Below are 22,134 nucleotides of genomic sequence, written 5' to 3'. Positions count from 1 at the left end.
AAGGGGCAGTGTCAAAAACGTAAACAAGATAAGCGTAAATAGAAGTGACGGTAACGTAAAATTGTGCCCTCACCAGTGGTGGCCACCGCATATGTCAAGGGAGGGGGGATGACGACAGGGACACCAACAGTTTAAAAAAAAAAGAAAACAATTACTGTTTTTGTTGCGCCGCCTGTCTCCTGCCGCCTACCAGCACTGGCTCCCCAGCAATCATGCTAATCAGAGCATGAATGCAGCATCAGGACTGGTCTGAGCGGGTCGGACTGCTTATACACAAGCCTGGGGTCTATGCTGTTTCTCCAGCCTGGCTGTGTATACAGCTGGGTTGGAGAAACCTAAGTGTGCAGGTGTGTTTGGCCCACCTCAGACGGCCAGCCAAACACACATGTGCACTTAGGGTACTCTCCCCTCTTTCCCCCACCCGTGGTGCAGTCCCATCCCTCCCTGTACACACTGCTGGCTGAGCCAGCAGATTTAAAATGATGAAATATAAAACGAAAGCAAGCTATCGTTTTATTTTTCATCTGCTGGCTCAGCCAGGGGTCGACGCCCATCCGCCACTACAGGTGAGCCGCCCCTGGCCCTCACCCCCTGCAGAATGTTAAGAGGGGACCTCCAGATATTTATTGGCGTTCGGCAGAAGGGGTCCCACCTGAAGGATTTGTGGGCTCCCTGAAGGGTTGGCTCGGGTGAAGGGGCTGCACTGCAGGGGCTTGAATAAACGTCTGGTGACGGTGCACAATACTAAAGTTATGCAGACCTGCTTATTGCTGTGTAGAGCCAGCTCCCTCCCTCTCTTATAACTGTCCCTTCGTCCATGTTTACCTGTGTGCTCGTACTTGTGGCGCAGCAGGGAGCTACTCTTCTGGAAGGTTTTGTCACAGAGATCACATGCGTAAAGTCCCTCTTCTGTCTTCTTTAGCCTCTTTCTCATCGGGCTTGAATCTCCATCCTCTGTATCCTCCCCCGGAGATGGCTGCTCGGCAAGGCCGAAGAACTCTCCCTTAGAGAAAAGAAACCATGGAGTAAGCCTTTATTGTGAAAACTTGTTCAAAATGGCATTGCGCCTTGTAGGAGACTGGTGAAAGTTCGCTGTACAAATCAAATAAAATCAGAGTTTATAAAGCACAACTACTCACCCTTAAGGGTCTCAAGGCACTACAGGTGTTTGTCCTCTGAGCTTCAGTTGAGGAGGCAGGTTTTAAGGTCCTTCCTGAATTGAGGTAGCAGTGGTAACTGCCTAAGCTGTACAGATGATTACTGTCCTCTATTCTGTTTAGAGTCTTGAAGCATCTCTACCTCCTATCTCTTTTTGTAGTACCCACTATCTCATGGTAGTAAAAGGGACTATTGTCTGTCCAACCTAACTGGGGAACTCAAAAATGCGGTCTTGTACATAAAAATTTAGAAACGTGTACATCTCCGAAAACAAAAATCAGTAAAAAAAAAATCAAAATGTCAAAGTGAGTTTACAATAGTAACTTTAACATACTGAAACATACAGTGTCATCCTTAATGCTCACTCTAAACATAAAAAGAATGCACTCGTAAACACAGTGCTATTTACCACTTAAATCATGAATTTAACTCAAAGTGTCCCAAGTCTCATAAACAGAAAGGTCACTCACGTTACAGCACCTGGAGAACCCGCAGAAAAAAAACATAGAAATTCTGGGATGGAGCCCAAGAATGGAGACATTGTTCCACTTTATGTCAGGGTCAAATCAGACAAAAAACAGAGCCTGGCCTAGTCCTTGTTCATATCTACAACAATCAGTGGTGATGAACTAACAAACTCTTCCTACTAAACCAGTGGCGTAACGAAACAAGTGGGACCCCCTGCACAGTACATGGAGGGGTCCCCCTCCGGACTCACGCAGGAGCTCTGAGGCCAGAGTACTGTGCTGAGGGGCCCCTGGGAGCTCAGCCCCCTGCACCACAGGGGCTGTGGGGGCCTTTATACGCCACTATGCTTAACACCATTATGTGAGACTTCTAGCAACAGATTCCTTTCCTTAGAATTATCCCCAGGTGTCAGACTGGATCCAGATTTTTTTTTAGCAATACCCCTGCGCACCTCATTTGGCTTTGCATCAGCGCTGTCTGTGCCGGAAGTGACATATGCGGTATCTATGTGGCCACCATTTTGGCAGGCTGACATCAGTTCTTTCTTTTCTGCGCCAGAGAACGTGGATCCATGAAGAGCTACAGTTTTTGAGTGGCTTATTTGGCTTTTTGTTGTCCATTTAAAAAAAAAGTATCTTCTCAAAGTAGTTCGCCAAGAAACCGTCTGGTTTAAGAACATGTGGCGTCTGTCACCGGCAGATGTCTGTGCAGGGGCGTAGCTTGGTCAGTAAGATTGGGGTGAGGTGAGCTTCAGATTTCACAAAAATCTCGCTGGCATATAATGTTAAAATACATCACACGGCAAGCTGGGCACAGGAAAGGGGCTTAAGAGACAGTGGAAAGGGAGAAGAACGCAGATTGGTAGGAGTATTAAGTGAGGGAAGCACAATATTTTGTAAAATAATCAATTTTTTTAGGGATTTCAAAACAGAGATAAGAGAGTGTGTGGTTTTTTTTGTCAGTGTGTGCATGCAAAAATCTGAGGTGAAATCCGACAGGCACCTCACCATACACGACTGAAAGCACCAGTACTAAACTATTTATCAGAAAGTACATTTATTACGAGGTGTAACACCCCCCAAAAAAACCTGAAGCTACACCCATGTGTCTGTGACAGACACCCCTCTTGGCCTGTCTATAATGCGAAACACGATGAGGATTGCCTCGCCATGTGCCCAAATGCTCTGAGGGAGTGCTTCCTCAAGCTCCTCGCTGCCTGACATTGGATGACCCCAAAATGATCAAAATCCAAGTTGTGTGGAAGGTCCCGCACCAGTCGAAGTTGTCGTCGGGTGAGTCCCATAAAAAGAAGAAATCTAAGATGTTGACAAGTTCTTTGACTTCTCCGCCTCCATCCAAATTTTGGGATGAGAAGAGGGAGTATCGTCACTCCAGATTCCGTCCCCCTATGGAGTCTCAACCAGGGGTGGCTTCACACTTTCATGATTTTCCTAGAGCCGGGTGATCCCCACTCAACTTAGAACATTTTATGGGGGCATGCACCTCATTTTTGGGTAGCCCAACCCCTCTGAAGTGCCATTGGGCTCCATGTGTTTTGGAGAGACCTCTATGGGATCCAGTGCAGGATCTGGAGTGGTGACGCTCACAAGACCTCCTGTGCACATTGCTGTACCGCCGCCCCCGTCAACGCCCAGTTGACGTCACCATCCTCATCGTCCTTAACTCCAACAGGAAGCGGGGCTGGTGTCTCACGACGGCAGTCCCAGATCTTTCCAGAGCAATGCTTTCCTGGCCACAGCCAGGGCCTTTTCCCTTTGACAAGCCTGGTACAGGGGATGAATGGGTGGGGTATGGCAACCATGATGAATACTGCCCCTCATTGGATGATAGTAAGGACACTTGGTATGAGGATCTGGTGGATGCCAGTGCATTAGGCACCTCAGCTGACACTGGCCTGGTCTCCTCTCCTACTGTGGCTTCGGAGCATAGGGCAGCTGAGGTGTTGGACCTTCACTTGCTGTTAGCGGCAGTCAAGACTAATGTCTTGACAGAGGTGCTTCAGCTGGGGACTGCCCCCTTTGAACCGTTGCTCCCCTTTAATGAAGCCCTCACTCACTTTGTCGGGGTCTGGTCCAAGCCCTGCACAGGGGCTCCTTTGCACAGGATGATGGCCAGTCGCCACCACCATCATCAAGGGGACCACAGTTTCCTCACCCATCATACCACTCAGACAGCTTGGTGGTCTAGACCCTTACTTCCAGAATCAACCCTAGTGTGTTTCCTTCTACTCCATCGAATAGGTAACCCAAGAGGCTGGATACCCTTGGAAAGAGAATGTTCTCTTCCACCAGCCTAGTACTGTGGTTGGGGAACACCATGTGCCTTTTGGAGCGATACTCCCATATGATCTGGGACTTGGTTGCGCAAGTACTGCCTATGGTCTTGAAGGAGGCCTGAGCCATACTCTCTCAGGCTATTGCCAATGGGGGAGACATGGTAAAGTTTGCCATTTGTTGTGGACTGGACACAACCAACTCACTGGACAGAGCAATTTATTTATTTATTTATTGTATTATTTATTCTTTCTTTGGTCCAGCCGGGCTCTGCTCTGGACACAGCTAAGGGCTATCTTTCAGCCATCTCTATATTTTTGCAGTTGCCGGACCAAGCTTTCATATTTAATTCACCTATTGTGTTGAGATTTCTCAAAGGTTTGCAACACAGTTCCCCACAGGTCATTCATCATGCTCCAGTGGGATTTGAACCTGGTGCTCACTTTCCTGATGCACGTGCCTTTTGAGCCTTTGCACAACTACCATCCTCGGTTATTGACCATGAAGGATGCTTTTCTAGTGGCCATCAGCAAGGAGGGTCAGCGCATTGCAGGCACTCTTGGTGCATCCTCCGTATGCTACCTTTCATCCAGACAAACTGGTTATCTGGGCATGTGCCTCCTTTTTTCCAAACATAATCACTCCTTTTCGCACAGGTCAGACCATCACGCTGCTTACCTTTTTTTGGCCCACTTATCCTTTTAAGGAAGAGGAGAGGCTTCACTGTCTGGACCGAAAAAGAGAATTGCCATTTTACCTTGACCACACAAAAGACTTCAAGGTGGATGAGTAACTCTGCATAGCATACGTAGGGGCAAAGAATGAGAAGACTGGTGCTGAATGAACCATCTTCCGATAAATAGTGCTCTGCATAAAGATCTGCTATGCACTGGCCAAGAAACAGCTACCTGAGGGCTTGCATGCTCATTCTACCAGATCCAAAGCTGCACCACTGCATGTGAACGTGGGCTTCCTTGCACATGTTTACTAAACACTTTTGGCTGGACAGTAAGTTCAGTCAGGATGGGCATTTTACCTGTTCAGTACACTGACAGAATATCTGAAACTACAGACATAATATATATATATATATATATATATATAACTTTTTTTATTTATTTTTTCAAGCTACATATATGTGGGGTTATATATAGTAAAACTTTCCTTACCTATTGAAACTTACCTTCACAATATTTATGCCCTCGATATTCTTGACACAATATTTTGGTATATGACATTTCTCTTCGATAGCCTGTCTAAATACCATTGCTTGGGTATCTATTCTAAGGTAAGGAACCTACAGCTAGAAGTCGCTATCAGATGAACAAGTTACTTATCTCAGGTGACCCCTTATTTAGTAGAGACTCTATCTAGCCACTGATTCCTTACTGACTCTCCCATCCTCCTCGATCTGTGACCTGGTTAAAGGATGAGGGTTTCCCTTTCAAAATGGCCCCATGAATTCATACCAGTGGTTAATATTCATCGTCGCTCCATGCTCCTTGTGTGGAAATTTGGCAGAGGTCACTTCTGGCGGGGGCGACATTGACGCAGAGATGGACGATGCCACCAACCATCTGCAAGTGTACTGCTCAAAAATTTCCAGATCCAATATGACACCTGTAGATTATTCTAAGGTAAGGAGTATGGGACTAGATAGAGTCTCTGTCAAATAAGGCATTACCAAAGGTAAATAACTTTTTCTACTTGCTAATAAAACACTGTCTTTACATAATATTTATAAATACTTTTCCAGCAGCATCTGCATAACTGTTCTTTGGCAGGTGGTGCATAGCTCTCTGTACTGTCTCATTGTTCATACATTCACTTTTCTCATTGATAAAATCACTAAATATTCATCATATATAAATGCATATTGCCTTTATAATTCCTCGTTACTCGCACTCTTTAAATTATTTAGCTAGCGTTATTTTCGGTACTGCATATGTAAAATCCTAGAGTTGTCACTTTCAATCTAGAAATTTGCAATCCATGATGATTTGTAGAAAAACAAGTGTATTGGGGTTTTCGACAACCCACTCAACAAAATATCTGTTCAAGCATAAAGATACATGTCTTTCATAGGATTTATTTTTCCACAAAGTAAGATTTCAGGGTCCTACTCACCAGCTGTCTGTATTTGTGCTGCAGGGTGTTCGGCAGTAAGTAGCCTGACTCTGCTCCATAGATGTAGGACATATATGGTAGAAAATGGAGGCCTTGAAAGTTGGAGTTCATTTGCAGAATGGGGAATCGTTCCTGGAGCAGGTTATTTAAGGTTGTTGGTAGAAGATCAGGGAAGGTAGTAAACAGGGGAGGGGGGCATAAGGAATCAGGCCTCAATTCTGATAAAGAGCTGGGTTTGTGGACTATCAAGTCTTCCTGAGTGGTTAAGGATACCTGCTTATTGTGGTTTTGATTACTCCACGAGACCAGGGGTAATTGTTTGCAAAGTCTGGGTAGAGAAAGATCCAGGGGCTCAGCCTGGGTCCCATCAGAGGTAGAGCCATTCAGGGTGGTTGGAACACCATATGAGGACAGTTTGGGATTATTGAGAGCCAGGAGTGTGCTGTGATTATGGGCAAGGTTATGGTGGCCTATGGTAGAGGGTTGTGGCTGCGTCTCCACACATTGCATCTTATGGGGTGGAGAACCTGCAGTGCCCTGTGATTTTGTTTCCTGATTCAGTTCCTTGAGTGAGAATTGGGACTGGGCACCTTGTTGACCATAGTGGTGCCTTCCCCTATCACCACCCTTTTTGTTGTGAGTTTGAGCATAACACGGCCTGCCAGTGTTTGCTGTGCAAACATTTGTTTCATCCAAAACTTTGCATGGGTCCTTCCACTGTTGCCTTTGGTGAAGAGCTTGACGGTCATCCATGGTGACACATTCCTCCACTGTTGAGTTCCCATTGGACTTCAAGCATCTGAAGTCACCCCAGGGGGAATGGTTTTCGGTGGTACTTTCACCATGCTGGAGTTCCATTGAGGCCAAGGAGGGTTTTGAAGGATATTCATGCCTGTCGTCATTAGTCTCCAATGGCCTCATTCCAAAGCGGCATTTAAGATCTTGCATGATCTGAAAGTTGGTTCTCCGCCCATTTGAACTGTTTACATGGCCAAAAAGATAGTCTACTTTGTGTCCCAGGGAGGTGGCATGTGATGCACCACTGAATCCCACAGGCAAGTCTGGCAAGGTTCGGTGAAGCTCATTCCAAGGAAAATCCACCCATCTCCTAGAAGGGCCTGAGCCAAAGCACTGCATGGATATGTTCCTGGCCTTAGAGTTTCTGGGATGTCTGTGTCCGAGATCATGTCCATTCTGCTCTTTGTGACTGTTGTGCTGGAGTCCAGGGCTTGGTGAGAAGGATGGTTCCCCAGGAGAGCGAGGTCTAGACCCTGAAGTAGGCGAGGAACCTGGGTGGGTGTTGCTAGCTTGTGTGGGTGCAAGGCATTTCTTGTTGTTGAGGTGGGAGCTGTAGGAGCCCGAGTGGGAGAACCTCTTCTTGCAGTGCGAGCATTCATAAGGTTTCTCTCCTGAAAGATAAACAAACCCAACACGTCTGGTCAGTAACAGTGTTAAAATCTGTATTTTAGCACACCAACTAAAATGTGCTAGCAGTAAGTACCTTTAGAATGATTGCCAGACTCAAGTTAATTATATCATAGCTTTCGTCTTAAAAAATACTGTGTATCTCCATCTATGAAATAACATTTGTATTGTAGACTGTTAATTGTGCGACGTTAAAACATACAGGATAACGTATTTGCATTCTGTTTGATTTTCAAAGGTTGTTACGTGTTGGCCTACTAATAAAAATCACCACCTCTAAAAATGGTGATTAAGTATAAAGTAAACTTTCTAGTTTTGTTTTGCACCTTTTCATTGCTTACTTTTCCAAAAATGTAGGTTTTCAGAAATGTTAATTTCATAAAAAAACATACCGATATATTTTGCCCAGAAAGTACAATGCCTCATTTTAAAAAGGGAAAAAGCTCAAGTTATAGTTAGTAGGAGTTTGGAGAGCGAGAGAGAGAGAGAATTCTGGCACGTATTACGTATATAAATCGACATGACTGCCAGTGGGTCTTCAGCTCTTCACACATTCCACATCGAGGAGTGCCCCTGTACACCCGACGAGGCTGGCAAGGGAGTTACCTTCTCCTCTGGTGTATTTCACCCAGAGATACGGCTGGTAAAAGCAGCTGAAATTTCCTTGTGAAACTCCAGGGCAATTATGGGTGGTATCATCAGTTGTATTCCAACTCCCTCAGTAATTCCCCATTCATGAGGAGGCCAAGAGTCCCTCTTATAATTGGAGGTATTGCTTCCCCCCATAATTAACAATCCTTCGCATACCGGGTGCTCACCGAGGGGGAGAGGGGAAAGAGTCATTAAAAGAGAGGCCATGGAGTCAGACTCAAAGTAAATCCAGGTACTGTGTGCTGCTGTTCTTTTGACTGGGTGGCAGTACAGTAGATGTAAACCAAAACGTTACATGGTCCAAAAAAATGTGCAAAATGTAAATAATGCAATATTTTAAATAAGAAGCAAACCCAAATCTAATCATGTCAAATGATTTGCAAGAAGGATCATTACACATGGTTAATGTGCATTGTCAAAATCTTATTATAGACTGGGGTTGTAGTGTCTTTGATATCATGAATGCTAGAGCCCTTGTGGTCCTGGGTGGACTGTGGACAGGAATTATGTAATGGGATTGGAGGTGTTAAGGTGTGGTTACAAAAGCTATGACAGTGCAAGCAGAGCACAAAAGTATGTTGAAGAATAAAGACATCTGTTATAGAGCTCCATGCGTAGCATATTGATTTAAATGCTTCCTGACTGGGGAGGGTACTACAAGTGGCAACGAAGATGGGATAATTGCCCCAGAGAAATAAAGCTGCTCTCCCTGAGAGTTTGCCAAGGTCCACAAACTGCTTGTGCATGCCACATGTGCCCCAAAATCGATGCAAAGCAACCTGTGAGGCACGTGAAGTCAAAGCCCCACTCCAGCCCATATGCAGCCATAGCAGAAGTAGAGGGCCCTGCAGAGGAGCACAGTTGATTAGCCGACCAAAACCCATTGGTAAGGCTGAAACAAAAGATAATGCACTGCACCATAGTACAAAGCCATCATCAATACAAATCAAACACTAAAGCAAGTGTCAACCAGGTACGAAAACAGAAACTTACTTAGCGGCACAAACAAGTGAAGTGCTATACGACCTCAAAAATCGGGCGTGAGGACAACAGTGGTGCCAGGTGGACTGCATAGATCGAAAGGTTCAATTACTTCATAGAAGCATCAGGAGAAGAAGACGATAAGAAAAGCATTAAATATTTAAAAAACCTTGCTAGTGATGGAGTAAAAGTACTGGAGAGAGTCTCACAAGCTAATGCTCCATCATACCAAAAAAATAAAAGAAGCAAAAGATACCAGATGGCGACTACAAGAGGTACATTTTCAACCAGGAACAGCAACAAGGTTTTGAAACAATGGATGAATTTGCTGACAGACGTGCCACACTTCTCAAACAGTGTGTATTTTGTGACTTAAATGATGAGGATGCCATGCGCCTCTGAGTCATTGATGGCTGCTTGTCAGATTACTGCAGAAGACGCATGTTGGGGGAGCCACTCAGTCTAGAGAAAATGTTAATGGCTGCAAGGACACATGAATGAGCAAATCAACAAGCTCCTGATATGGAAGCAGAAACATCATGTAATGAATCAGTGGTGATCATGAAAACTAAACAAAAGCACAAAAAAGATGCACACAAATCAATGTCTCTGAAGAAAAAAAAGTTATACTTCTGATGTGGGTTTTCATTTCCCCATAAAGATGATTGTCCAGCCATAGGACCAATGTGCAAAGGCTGCGGGATAGAACACCACTTCATAATGGTCTGTAAGGCAAAAAAGAAACAAAATGGGTCACAGAGAGAAGAGAAAAGGCCCACAGGAGGTTCCACAAGCATTCTTGCCATGCCCACAAGGCCAAAATGCAACATCAGGCACAAAAAGTAAAAACCAAGCCCAGGCGATCATCGTCAAGATCATCGTTTAAAGGCTCTTCAACATCATTATCAATTACTAGTGAAAAAGATGGGTGTGCGCTGATGAATTTGAGCAAAGAACGATATGTACATGAAAGAATAGCTGCTGGCAAGGAAGATTAAAAGGTAAAAGAGAATCATGAAACAAAGTGACAAAATTCATTTGAGCATTGTCCTAACATTACATTAAATTTGACCGGTTGCCCCAAAACCTTCATTATAGACAGTAATGCGTAGATTAACGTCAAGCCAGTAAAAAAGTTCAACAGCTTGTCTCTTGTGCCACGCCTTACTCCGTCAAACGTGAAGGTATGCACGTAAGCTACTTCTCAACCGTTACAGAGTCATGGGTCATTTACTGCAACTTTGCGACACAAAGCAATGTCAGTGCAAGCACCAATTCATGTCCTTTAAGGAACTTCATCATGTGGGTGCTTACTTAGCTTTGGCACTGCTGCTAACATGGGACTGATATCTCTCAACTACAACATCCATGCTCAGGCCGAAATTTTGAGTCAGTTCCCATCGTTATTTCATGACTAGGAAGGCTCAAAAAGATGAACGTGCAACTTCAAATTAATGAGGACATCTGCCCTGTTGCCCAGCGGTATTGCAGAGCCGCTTTTCATTAAGAAGCAGACGTTGCGAAAGAACTAGAAACATTGTTGAAACATGAGATAATTGAATGCTCGACCGGCCCTACGCCATGGGGTTTGCCCATAGTTGTGGTGGCAAAAAAGGACAGTTGAGGTGCAATGCGTATTTGAGTTGACATCCACCAGGCCAACAAAGCAATCAAGTGAAAGGCACCTTGGTCTCCACATAGCAGACATGATCATGCAGCTAAAATCTTCTCCTGTCTTGAAAAGAACAAAGGATATCAATTTGTTCAGCTACAAAAGACTGAGTTTTGGAGTATATTCGGCTGCAGATTTATTTCAGGATGTTATTCATCAAGTCACTTACTTGCTGATGCAGGTCTTACTCTAAATGCAGCAAAGTGTGAGCTTCAAAAAAGCAAACTTAAATTTTTGGACACATATTTTCTAATAGGGGAACGGCTCCTGACCCGGATAAGGTGCTAGCACTGTCATCTACTTGCCCCCACAAGATGTAACCATGAACGATCCATCTTAGGCATGGCCAGTTATTGCTCACAATACGTTCATGACTTTGCTACAATGAGTGCCCAGTTGGGAGACTTAGCAAAACAGAATGTGACATTTCATTGGTCTCCTGAATGCGATCACAGTTTTAAAGAAATAAAACATGCAATTTAAAATGCAACAGAACGGCCTATTTTGACGCCAAGTTACATACTGAGATCACAGTAGATGTGAGCCTTGGGGGGCATTCCTTGCTCAGCACAATGGCCATCCAAATGCCCAGCGACACATTGTGGTCTATGCCAGCAGATGCCTGTCTGAAACAGTACATGCCTACTCTCAGCTGGAGAAGGAGAGTCTGGTTGTACTGTGGGCCTGTGAACATTTTCATGTGTTTTTGTATGGGAAACGTTTCACTATTATTACAGACCACCAGGCGTTCCTCACTATATTTGGGAACCTGAAGCAAAGATGCAGTTTCACATTGAGAGGTGGGGGTTGCGACTGCAAGAGAGTGACTACGTAATTGTATACAAGCCAGGGAAAGAAAAACCCTGCAGATTACTTTTCATGTGTGCCCCTACATCAACACAGTTCGACATTCAAAGTGGCAGAAGAGTATCTCAACTTCATTGTAAGGTCCAGCACTTCAGCAGCTCCATCCATTGAACAACTTATTGTTGCTACCAAAGCAGATAAAGACATGCTCATTTTCAAAGACCTCATTACAACGCAACCTTGGAAGACAAGTGTTCGACCTTTTGTTGATGATGCTGAATTCCAAAAATTCAAAAATGTACATGAGAAGCGATCCGTCATTCAAGAGGGTATCATATTGAGAGGCTTGAGAATTGTCATACCTAAGAGCCTGAGGCAGCAAATCATCGAGCTAGCCCATGAAGGACATTGTGGCATTATAGCCACTGAAAGAGCTCTAAGAGACTGAGGCCCTCATTCTGACCCTGGCGGTCGGCGGAGAGACGGCGGTCGGACCGCGAACAGACCGGCGGTATTAAAAATGGCATTCTGACCGCGGCGGTCCCCGCCGCGACCGACCGCTACTTCTCCACTCCGACCGCCACGGCGGTCATGACCGCGGGGCTGGAGTTTGCGCACTCCGGCCCGGCGGTCGTCCCAAGACCGCCAAGGGTATTATGACCCTGCCTACCGCCGCGGTTTCTTGCGAGCGGGAACCGCCGTGCGAACCATGGCGGTAAGCACTATCGGGGCCAGGGAATTCCTTCCCTGGCACTGATAGGGGTCTCCCCCACCCCCCACTACCCACCCGAGTCCTCCCCCCACACCCTCCACCCCCCTGCCACCCCCCAGAGGTGGTACGAACCCCCTCCCCACCCCGACATGCACATACATGTACCCCGACATGCACACACCCCCAACATGCACATATACACACCCCCTACACACACATACACAACGGGGACACATACCCGCACACATACATGCCGACATGCGCACCTGCCGAACAGCACACATTACCCATAGACACAGCAGCACCCCCCGCCCGCATACACGCACTCACACACCCCCTCTACACACTCACACGCACACCCCCATGCACGCCCACATCACACAACACCCCCCCACCCCCTCCCCTCACGGACGATCAACTTACCTTGTGCGTTGGTCCTCCGGGAGGCGACGGGAGCCATAGGGACGTGACCGCCAACAGAAGACCGCCAACAGAAGACCGCCACACAGAAATGTGGGTCGTAATTCTGTGGGCGGTGTTCTGCTGGCGTGGCGGTGGAGGTTGACCAGTCTCCACTTTCCCGCCGACCGCCAGTGTGGCTGCTGGCGGTTTTCCGGCGGAACGCTCCCAGCGGTCAGAATGCGCACAGCGGCACACCGCCGCGGTCGGCGGTCTTCACCGCGGCGGTAACTCAGCGGTCTTGCGAAAAGACCGCCAAGGTCAGAATGAGGGCCTGAGTGTGGTTTGCGTGCCTAGACGAACGATTTGAGAGACAGTTAAAGGCATGCCATCTTTGTAACTGTTTATCCCCCAAGATGACGTTGCATCTGTTAACAAAGTTTGGTGCATGCCTGGGAGAGAGTTGCAGTTGATTTATTTTGGCCTATTAAAAATGGACCTCATCTCATGGTAGTCATTGATGAATGTTTGCATTTTCCTTTGGTGGAAGACTTATAATCGACAACCCATGATAAAGTCATTGAGCAGCTTGAGGACATCTGTGCAGCGTGGGGCATCCCTGTTATTCTCAAATCTGACAACCGCCCACCTTTAAATAGCAAAGAATTCAAGGAGTTTCTTGATCAACTCAGTGTTAAGCATCACAAGAGTACACCCCTCTGGCCCCAAACCAATGGTGTTGTTGAACAATTTATAGGTACCTTCATGAGGTTGATTTAGCAAGCGTTGATGGAGGGAATCAATATAATTCAAGCCCTTTGCCCAGCACTTTGTGCCTATCAATCGACTCCTCACTCCACAACTGATGAGAGCCTTGACACCTTGCTATTTGGGAGAACCATCAGAACCAAACTACCACAACGGCCCGCAAAGCTATCAATGGATACCTATAAGGTTCCTGTCATGTACACTTCCCAAAAGTGCCAAATGAAAATAGATGAATCGCCGTTGTGCCCAGGAAACAGTCTTTAAGAAAGGGGGGTTGATACTGGTTAAACAGAAACGGAAGCACAAAACAAACACTCTGTTTGCTGTCATTCCATTGAGGGTCCTGACATGCTAAAGCACACCGCCAATGTACCACATCGACCGCCATGGCGGTAACGACCGCCAGGCTGGAGACTTCACTCCCCAGCCCGGGGGCCGTCACCTGCCCGCCTGCTGGATTATGATCCCGCTTTAGCCATGATTTTCGTGGCAACCTTAATGCCACAAAAACCATGGTGGTCGGCACTATCAGTTCGCATTGTAATGATATTGTGTAGTTGTGGCTGGGTGCAGTGTGGTAGAAGGGCCTGGTATTGTGAAAGCTGAATGTATTACTGATAAATTTGCATTGATTAATAGTTAAGAATTTACATGAATTAGGCTAACATAGAAAATAATGCATGCCTTGGAGAATGTGCTCACTTGAGGGGCCAATATGAGGCGTACGAAAAGTAATAATATATTCACACTTATAGTTTAAATGATGTGCACGTGTAGAATACAATGCATTAGTGGGTCATATTAATGAGTTGATATTATGTATTTGCTTAAATAATATTAGGCATTGATTAATTACAAGGTTTGGGCCTAGTCGACAAAGCCTCATGTTAAGTTGCATGGCATAAATAAATGTTCAGAAATGTTTTGTGAAATCAGAAAGTTAATATTGTTTATTGTTCACATGGAGCTGACCAAGCGACTTGTAAATGTCTTAAACTTTCTCATGAAAACTGCTTGTTGAAATTCTCTGCTTTAGAAGTTGATATTTTGTAGATTTGACGCGTGAGAAGATGTTCCCTGGAGCTAACAATGGATGCACTGACTGCCGCTAGGATTGCAACAAAAAAAGTTACCTGACGAACCTGACAATGGGAACAGGAGAAGAGAAGCCAATCAATCAATGTGTGAAAGACTGTTTAGTTATATTTTAGATTTAGAATTTAGAGACTATTGGCCTTACTCTGAACGTACGATTTCCTGACCAATGATGGCATGAGAAAATGCTTTATGGATTTTAGTATATCTAGACTACACTTTGCAGAAGAGAGTCAGTCACAGTCATTCTTTCATTCTAGTCTTGTTCCAGTCCTGTACGATGAGTTGAGCAGTTCCTGATGTCTTTCTTTCCCAACTTTAGCTTCATTGATGCTGGTTCCTTAAGCTAAATGACCTTTCCAAGTGGGTTCAGTTAACTTAGAGCCCACCTGTGGCTGAACCATCCCCTTTCACTGTTCCGTTGCTGACGCTGACCAGATGGATGTCCAACTGATGAAGAAATTGCAGCTTGCTGATCCATTGAGGAGAGGTACAACGAAATGCTATTGTTTCTGTTGTAGATTTTGTTCTTTTCCCTTAGGTACCAACCCTATTTTGATAGAGCCCTAGTTAGATGTTTTCCAAATTAAATTTGACTGAATTGCTTTTGCATGAAGCCCAAACATGCTATTCGGATTAGAGGGTTAGTTAGCATGCCCAATGTGTTGATAATTGCTATTAACAAAGAATTGATTTTGTTCACCTGTTGGACCTGATGTATGCTATCTCTTTTGTTCAGTTATTGATGCTATTAATTTGTACCATAACTCTTGAATGTCTAATAATTATTGCATTCATCAAATTGAGTTTCTTTCGAAGCTTTGGTCAGCCTGTGTTGTTTGTAAATGCTTATCATTTGGTTTTGAGACTAATTTATGTGATATTAGCATGGTTAATATAGGAAAATGAACTTTCTAATTTTTAGTAAAAGGCATGGTTATTCATGGCCACATGGGTCATGGTGCATAAAGATTAATGACTCAAAGTTTTGATAATTGATTTGATGAACATGTTATGTTGTTGCTGATTAGATGATGAGTACATTTTGTGGATCTGGTGGAATCACTAAGCGTAGTCAAAAGGTCCATCAAACCTCTAACGCTTCCCCTTATAAATAAATAAACTATAAAAGACCAAATAAGGCCAGACGCGCTCATAGTATCACTTACTGAGTGGGTTGGTTCCTGGTTGTGGAGACACCTGTTGTAATCATCCTATTGCCCATCTGTGGCCCTTCATAGATCTACCTGGAATCCTGCTGAGCTCAGCGTGAAGGACAACGAGGGGAAGCACTCTCCTGTGGATCATCTTCGCTTTGTCCTGGTTCTGGGATGGTGTGACTGACAGCTAAGTGTGGAGGTTGTGCGGTCAGTGGCTACTGCATTGATGGTGGCCTGGGCAGCAAGATGGGCAAGCCGGACAAATCACAGCCCAAGCTATAGTTTTGACCTGCAGAAATCAGACAAGAACCATGAGTGCGGTCTTGCGCTGGAGGGGGATGGAGCTGGTGCTGAATAGCAGGCCGTTAAAGGTGATCTGTGGGCTATTCTGTCTGGAATACAGAACAGCCCTACGAAAATGGATGGGTGATGGACACCCTCACCTTTCTCATGGACAGAATGTCAAAACGCCTGGACAAAGAAGCTGAGCGATTGGATACTGTCATGCGCAGGGTGACAGAAATTGAAGATGAGCAGGCGACCACATCAATGTCTCAGAAACAACTACACAAACTAGACAAAACCCTGACGGCAGTGCAGGCTAAGCCTGAAGGTCTTGAAGCAAGATCTTGGTGCAATAACCTTCAGATTGTTTGGGTGGCTGAGTCTACCAATACAGGCAATATGGAGAGATTCCCCGAACAGCTCCTGATAGATGTCCTCGGGCGTGAGACTTTCTCAGTGCTTTTTGTGGTACAGTGGACTAATCAGTTGTTGGCATCTAGATTGGTGCCTGGTGGTCAGCCTCACCAATCATAGCACGGCTGTTGAATTACACAGACAGCGATGCAGCCCTTTGTAAAGCCCATGAGCTAAAGGCGCTGCTGCATGAAGGCGAGGATATTGCCATATACACGAACCTCACTCAACAGGACGCAAGACAACAGTTCACAACTGTGAAGTGTAAGCTACAGGAGCTTCAGATCAACTATAATATGCTCTTCCCTGCTCGACTGCGGGTTTACATCAATGGAAACCCCCAAATCTTCAGTGACTGCAAGCAAGAGCAAGCCTTCCGCAAGCAACAAGCCACCAATATCCATCAAAAGCGCTCATATCCTGTGGCGGATGGGGCTGCTGCTGACCAGCAGAGTAGTGATGAACAGGACTAGAACTTGGGAGAGTTGGCATCGGCTGACTCCTCGACTTCTGCTAACTGAGAGATCCTCCTGGGGGGGGGGTGCAATGTGGAGGACACTTAGAGTTGATGGAGCCTCCAGCCATGGACTCTTTTGGCCTGGGAGGAGCAACCTGCGGGCATACTCTGTTGTGCCTGCACAGTGTGTGTTTTAGACTCTTTAACATATTTCAAACAGCTACGAACTAGGTGGCTGAATGCAGCTATCCTCTTTAGTGATGGTAGCACATGAACATAAGTTACTGATGATTTCTTTTTTTCATTTACCATTTCTATTCCAGGTATGCAGTGATTGGCACTGGTGTTATTGTTTTCTATAATGGTTAACACTACATTCTAACTGGTGCACACTATATTTGCTGGAAGCAACCTGAAGCTAGATCTGAAAGGGGAGACAGGTTAGGAATCATCTGTTCCCATGTGTGTACCATGTGTCTTGGCTTATTTCAGTATTTGGAAGGGAGGAGAGGAGGAGCAAGTTTCTTCTTCAGAGCAAAATGGGTATTGCAGTGTGAGTGGAGGTTGGGAAGAGATGTACACTATGACAGCATGCACAAGGGTGTGTGTTCCTACATCAACCACGTATGGATTATGGATCATTATAAGAACATTGTATTGCACTTTGACACCTATTGAGTTTCTTGACTCATTAAGAACAGTGTTGGTCCGTCCTGTCTCATGGTTTCTTACCTGGAATACTCAAGGCCTGTATGACCACTGGAAGGTGAGTAATGTGGTGGTGTATCTTTAGAGGCATCATAATGATGTTGGTCTTCTGTAGGAGAACCACTTGCTCCTGACATTGGCCTCTTGTCATTGTGCCTCCTGAAGAGTGAGAGTCATGTGACATGCTTCACTTCACAGGCGAGAGGTGCAATGCTTTGGGTGAAGAAGTGCTCTAGTGTTAAATTGCAGGATGTGAGAGCATAGGTGGGTGGCCAGTGTCTAACAGCACCCTGCCACAAATGTAATTCTGCTTTTCTACTGGTCAGTGTGTATGGCCCCAACTATGATGACCCACAGTTCTATTATGATTTGCAAGCCTGCATTGCACAATCTGGGGCGTTGCCCCAAGTATGGGGTGGTGATTTGTATTGACCCTCCGATAGATCAATCACAGGGCCTCCCACGGGAGCCTTCTGCTTCTGCTCGCATACAAGACATTTCGGAAATGAGCTGATTGGTCGACATTTGGTGACACCACTCCCCGAAAGACAAGGAATTTACATACTACCATTCCATTTGTGATATTCATCTGGGCATAGACTATTGGCTTCTGTCCCGGGAGTGTTTTGCATGTGTGTCGCACTGCCGCGATTTGCCCCGTACCTATTTAGATCAGTTACCCGTTTTTCTTTAATTGGCACTAGATGATTGTAGACCTACGGCCTCTGCCTGGAGGTTTCCATCTACCTTGCTGCTTGATCCTGTGTTCCATAAGGAACTCGCACAGGCGACTGATGAGTACTACACCAACAATATAGGTTCTGTAGCAGAATTTGTGAGTATCTGGGAAGTTTCTAAAGTTTACACTTAAAGTTTATGCTCTCCAAGTATGCCGGGTTGTGGAAGTCACTCTAGATCACGTTAGTGAATCTGGAGTGTGAAATTCTTGCCTGGGATGTGTGCATGCCTTAGTTGGTGTGGCAGGCTGTTTGGCAGATTAGAGGAATATTACAAGGTGGCCAATACTGAAATCAAACATCTGGTTAAACATGGCACTGTCTGGGTGTATGGAGAGGGGGAACGATGGGTGTGATGTTTGCGACTCTTTTGAGGCCTAGGTGGGAAGAGACCATGATCTTAACTGTTCAGGTGGAGTCAGGGGAGTGCTTGCCCTCTCCAAACAGATAGTGGAGCACTTCTGGGAGTACTATCGGGGGCTGTACACCTCACGCATGTCCCATGACCAGCAGGCCACGACTGAGAACTTAGCTCAAATTGCAATTAAATGGTTGAACATCTTGTGGAATCCCTGCATCCTGCAGAAATTATTGAGGTGCTTAGGAGTATGCCAAGCAGAAAGGTGCCAGGAACGGATGGCCTAATGGTAGCCTTTTATATAGAATATCAGGTGAAGTTGGTACCACACCTGGTTGCACTATTTGAGGAAATAAATCAAGAGGGTTGTTTGCCCTCTATGTTGCGTGAGGCTCATATTGTCACCATTCTTAAGCCAGCCACGCCGTCCTATCTGTGTTCATCTTAAAGGCCTCTTTCGTTGACGAAAGTATTGGCAAACAGATTAACCCTCCTCATGTCGGGATTTATCAGGAGAGCAGACTTGCTTCATACTGGGCAAGTCCCAAATATATAATCTTGGACCATTCTTTAGCCTATAACCAGAATGGGCCCTCAGGTTTGTGCCTTTGCGGTCTTCCTAAAGGCAGAAAAGGCATTCGAATTTGTGGAATGGGAGTTTATATTAGCAGTGCTGCAGCAAGTAGGAGTGGGCAACATCTTCCTTCAGCTCTTACAGGTGTTATGAACCAGGCCCATGGTGTGGATCAAAGTCAACGGCAGCATTTCTGATGCAATACCTATCACGAAAGATACTTGCCTGGGCTGTCCACTCTAGCCCCTATTATATGCCCTGGTTGTGGAGCCCTTGGCCTGCCCTCTGTGTGAATACCATTCCCACTGGGGGATCTGCTTTCCAAATTATAATCTGATCATCTTTGCTTCTGCAGACGACCCGCTGCTCTATGTCCGAAACATAGAGTGTAACCTTGACCCAATGCTGCGTGAGGTTGTCTTGTTTGAAGGACATTCAGGTCTGTGCATTCACTAGAATAAGTCCCTAATCTTTCCTCTCATTGTGACTAACTTGCCTGTGCTGCTGGAATATCCCTTTCAGTGGACCACTGATCCTGTGCAGTACCTTGGTATCAAGGATCATACAGATCCAGCGGTAGTGGTTTTGGAACATTATGGTGGGCAGCTCCCAGACTGTCTGAGGCAATAGATCACTGGATTAGGCTCTCATTGTTACTTAGTGGGTGGGTAGTGATCATGAAAATGGTGGTACTGCCCCGGTTCTTGTTCCTCCTCATGAATATACCTGTACTGCTCTCAGGTGCCTTTTTCGCCAATTTGCAGAAACAATTGACATGCCTTGTCCAGGCTGGTAAGCATCCGTTGGTGAGTTAGAATACTTTGATGCTGCCATATGATAAAGGGGGGCTGGCGGTCCATGATCTGGAGAGCTATTACAGGGTTGCACAGTGTTTGTTCATCCACTGTTGGCTGTATGGCCCATCCGACCTCACACATCTTTGGTTGGAATGGGCGCTATGCTTCTGCAGCATCTCCCTGAGAAGCTCCTGGATAAGCCGGTGAGGTATTATAATTCTGTTTATCTGATCAACACCACAGCGTATTCCTGTGGGCAGTTGGCTGAGCTGCAGGGTCAACCCTTCCTTTATTCACCTTTGCTGACAATTGCCTGGTGTTCATGGTTCCCAACGAAGCTAGAGAATGGCATGGTTACCGCTGTAATGCTTGAATTTGTGGTGCATGACGGATTTTTTTCAAGATGAGGTGTTGCGCAGTGGGGACTACCAGAAGGCCACCATACTGCACTAAGAAATACTTAAGTACATTTGTGTGTGACATACTCTGTGTGAGCGCTGGGGGTGACATAGCAGAACCTCCTGCATTGCCTGCATTGATATACTGCCCTGCAGCATCTTGTGACAAGGCTGTACACGTTCTCACAGAGTGCACGTTTGGTTGGTATCACAAGGAGAGGCAATGCTGGCAATGGGACCTTGGGGAGAAAATACCCAAAAAACAGTGGTCTTATTGTTGCTCTGTTATCGAGACTGTGTCACTAAACAGCCATCATAGGCTGATCCACTTAAAAAATATCAATAGTGTAGTACACCCCTGCCTGTATGTTCCTCTATGGCTTGCGTGGCAGCCCTGGTTGTCATAGGTGCATAGCTGCTGAGGCAGTCTTTGCGCATGTGGTGTGGTACTGATCGGGTATTCAATAGTTCTGGGATAATGTATTTTAGTCCCTACACAAGATAACGGGGGAGCATATTGAGCCTACACCCCTGTTGGCACTATTGGGATATGATAAAATGATTTTGGCGACCCATAAGAGATTGGTGGCACTTGGTCTTTTACTGGCCAGTCATAGGATTGCTATGCGCTTGACAAGGGCCCCACAGTGAAGGAGTAGCATGTTGACATGACGTATTGTAATACCATGTTGGATGTCTGTAGAGACCTGATGCCTCATAGAAGCAGGCCTCACAACGACTAGGGGCTATATCAAGTTTACTTAGCGTGCGTGGCGCCAGATGTGGTGGTAGATTCCACTGAGGGACGTACATCAGATTAGAATATGGCAGTGTTGCCAGTGTTTTAGATGGTTGGGTGGCCCCTCTGGGGCAGACCGAGCGGTTGTGATAGCTTTTGGGTGCGCACTAGAGGAGGAACAAGTTATGTGCTGGGGTGGTGCCTGCTGCTGATGCTGGCAATATGCTTATTGCTCCTTTTGATGTGGGGTGGCGCAGGAGAGAGAAGATGGGGCTTTTTAGTGCTTTTTAGTGCCTAGTCCCGTAAGTTTTTGTATCGGCTCCATGTATTCAACTGTGATCCATAATGTGCAGTGACGTGTACACATCCTTTTATGCTATATGTATGTATGGATTGACAATGTTATACTTTGTTCTGGTTTTGTTATCAGAAAATGAAAAATAAAACTTAAAAAAGTCTATAAATCGTCACCCATAGATTCTAAGTCATTCTGTGCTTATGCTGAGGATTTGTGCGCTATGCAATAACTAGATCCCAATATTGTGGGTTTATCATTCTCTACATTTGGTAAATTGAGGTACTATTTTCCTGTCAGCGAGGAGTGACATTAGGGTTGTAAACTATGCGAATGTCACATTCTAAGAATGCATTTCCTTCTGATTACTGGGCTTTGTGCACAACTGGCCACGAATCATTGGCAGTATTCATAAGTTTCATATTAGCAGCTAAGAATGCGAACTCACTTCAATACTGGAGAAAGGATATCCCCTTACTAGACAATACCAATTCAAATAGACTCCAGATCCTGACAAGGCTACGGGGAGCATACCATGACTTCCCAGTAAGAGGTAATGGGGTACATATGGAGCCAGAGGTTGTCCTCTCTATTCACTGTAACACTTTCCACCTTAGCCCAGACAAGGAGGGAATTAGACCACACATTTATTGTT

At 45.5% G+C, this 22,134-nt stretch overlaps 1 protein-coding gene across 1 annotated transcript in view; it reads right to left on the bottom strand.

Moving 5' to 3' along the window:
• Positions 1–22,134, bottom strand: part of LOC138292289 (zinc finger E-box-binding homeobox 1-like) — a 399,590-nt gene that overhangs the window by 41,893 nt on the left and 335,563 nt on the right. Inside the window, exons 6-7 of the mRNA XM_069230798.1 lie at positions 6,048–7,456; positions 826–1,003 (exon numbers count right to left, since the gene is read on the bottom strand). Coding sequence (XP_069086899.1) covers positions 826–1,003; positions 6,048–7,456 — 1,587 coding nt within the window. The remainder of the gene's footprint in view (positions 1–825; positions 1,004–6,047; positions 7,457–22,134) is intronic.

Source organism: Pleurodeles waltl, chromosome 4_2, assembly GCF_031143425.1.
Source record: "Pleurodeles waltl isolate 20211129_DDA chromosome 4_2, aPleWal1.hap1.20221129, whole genome shotgun sequence".
NCBI classification, from domain to species: Eukaryota; Metazoa; Chordata; class Amphibia; order Caudata; family Salamandridae; genus Pleurodeles; species Pleurodeles waltl.
This window is presented reverse-complemented; position numbering and strand designations above follow the sequence as displayed.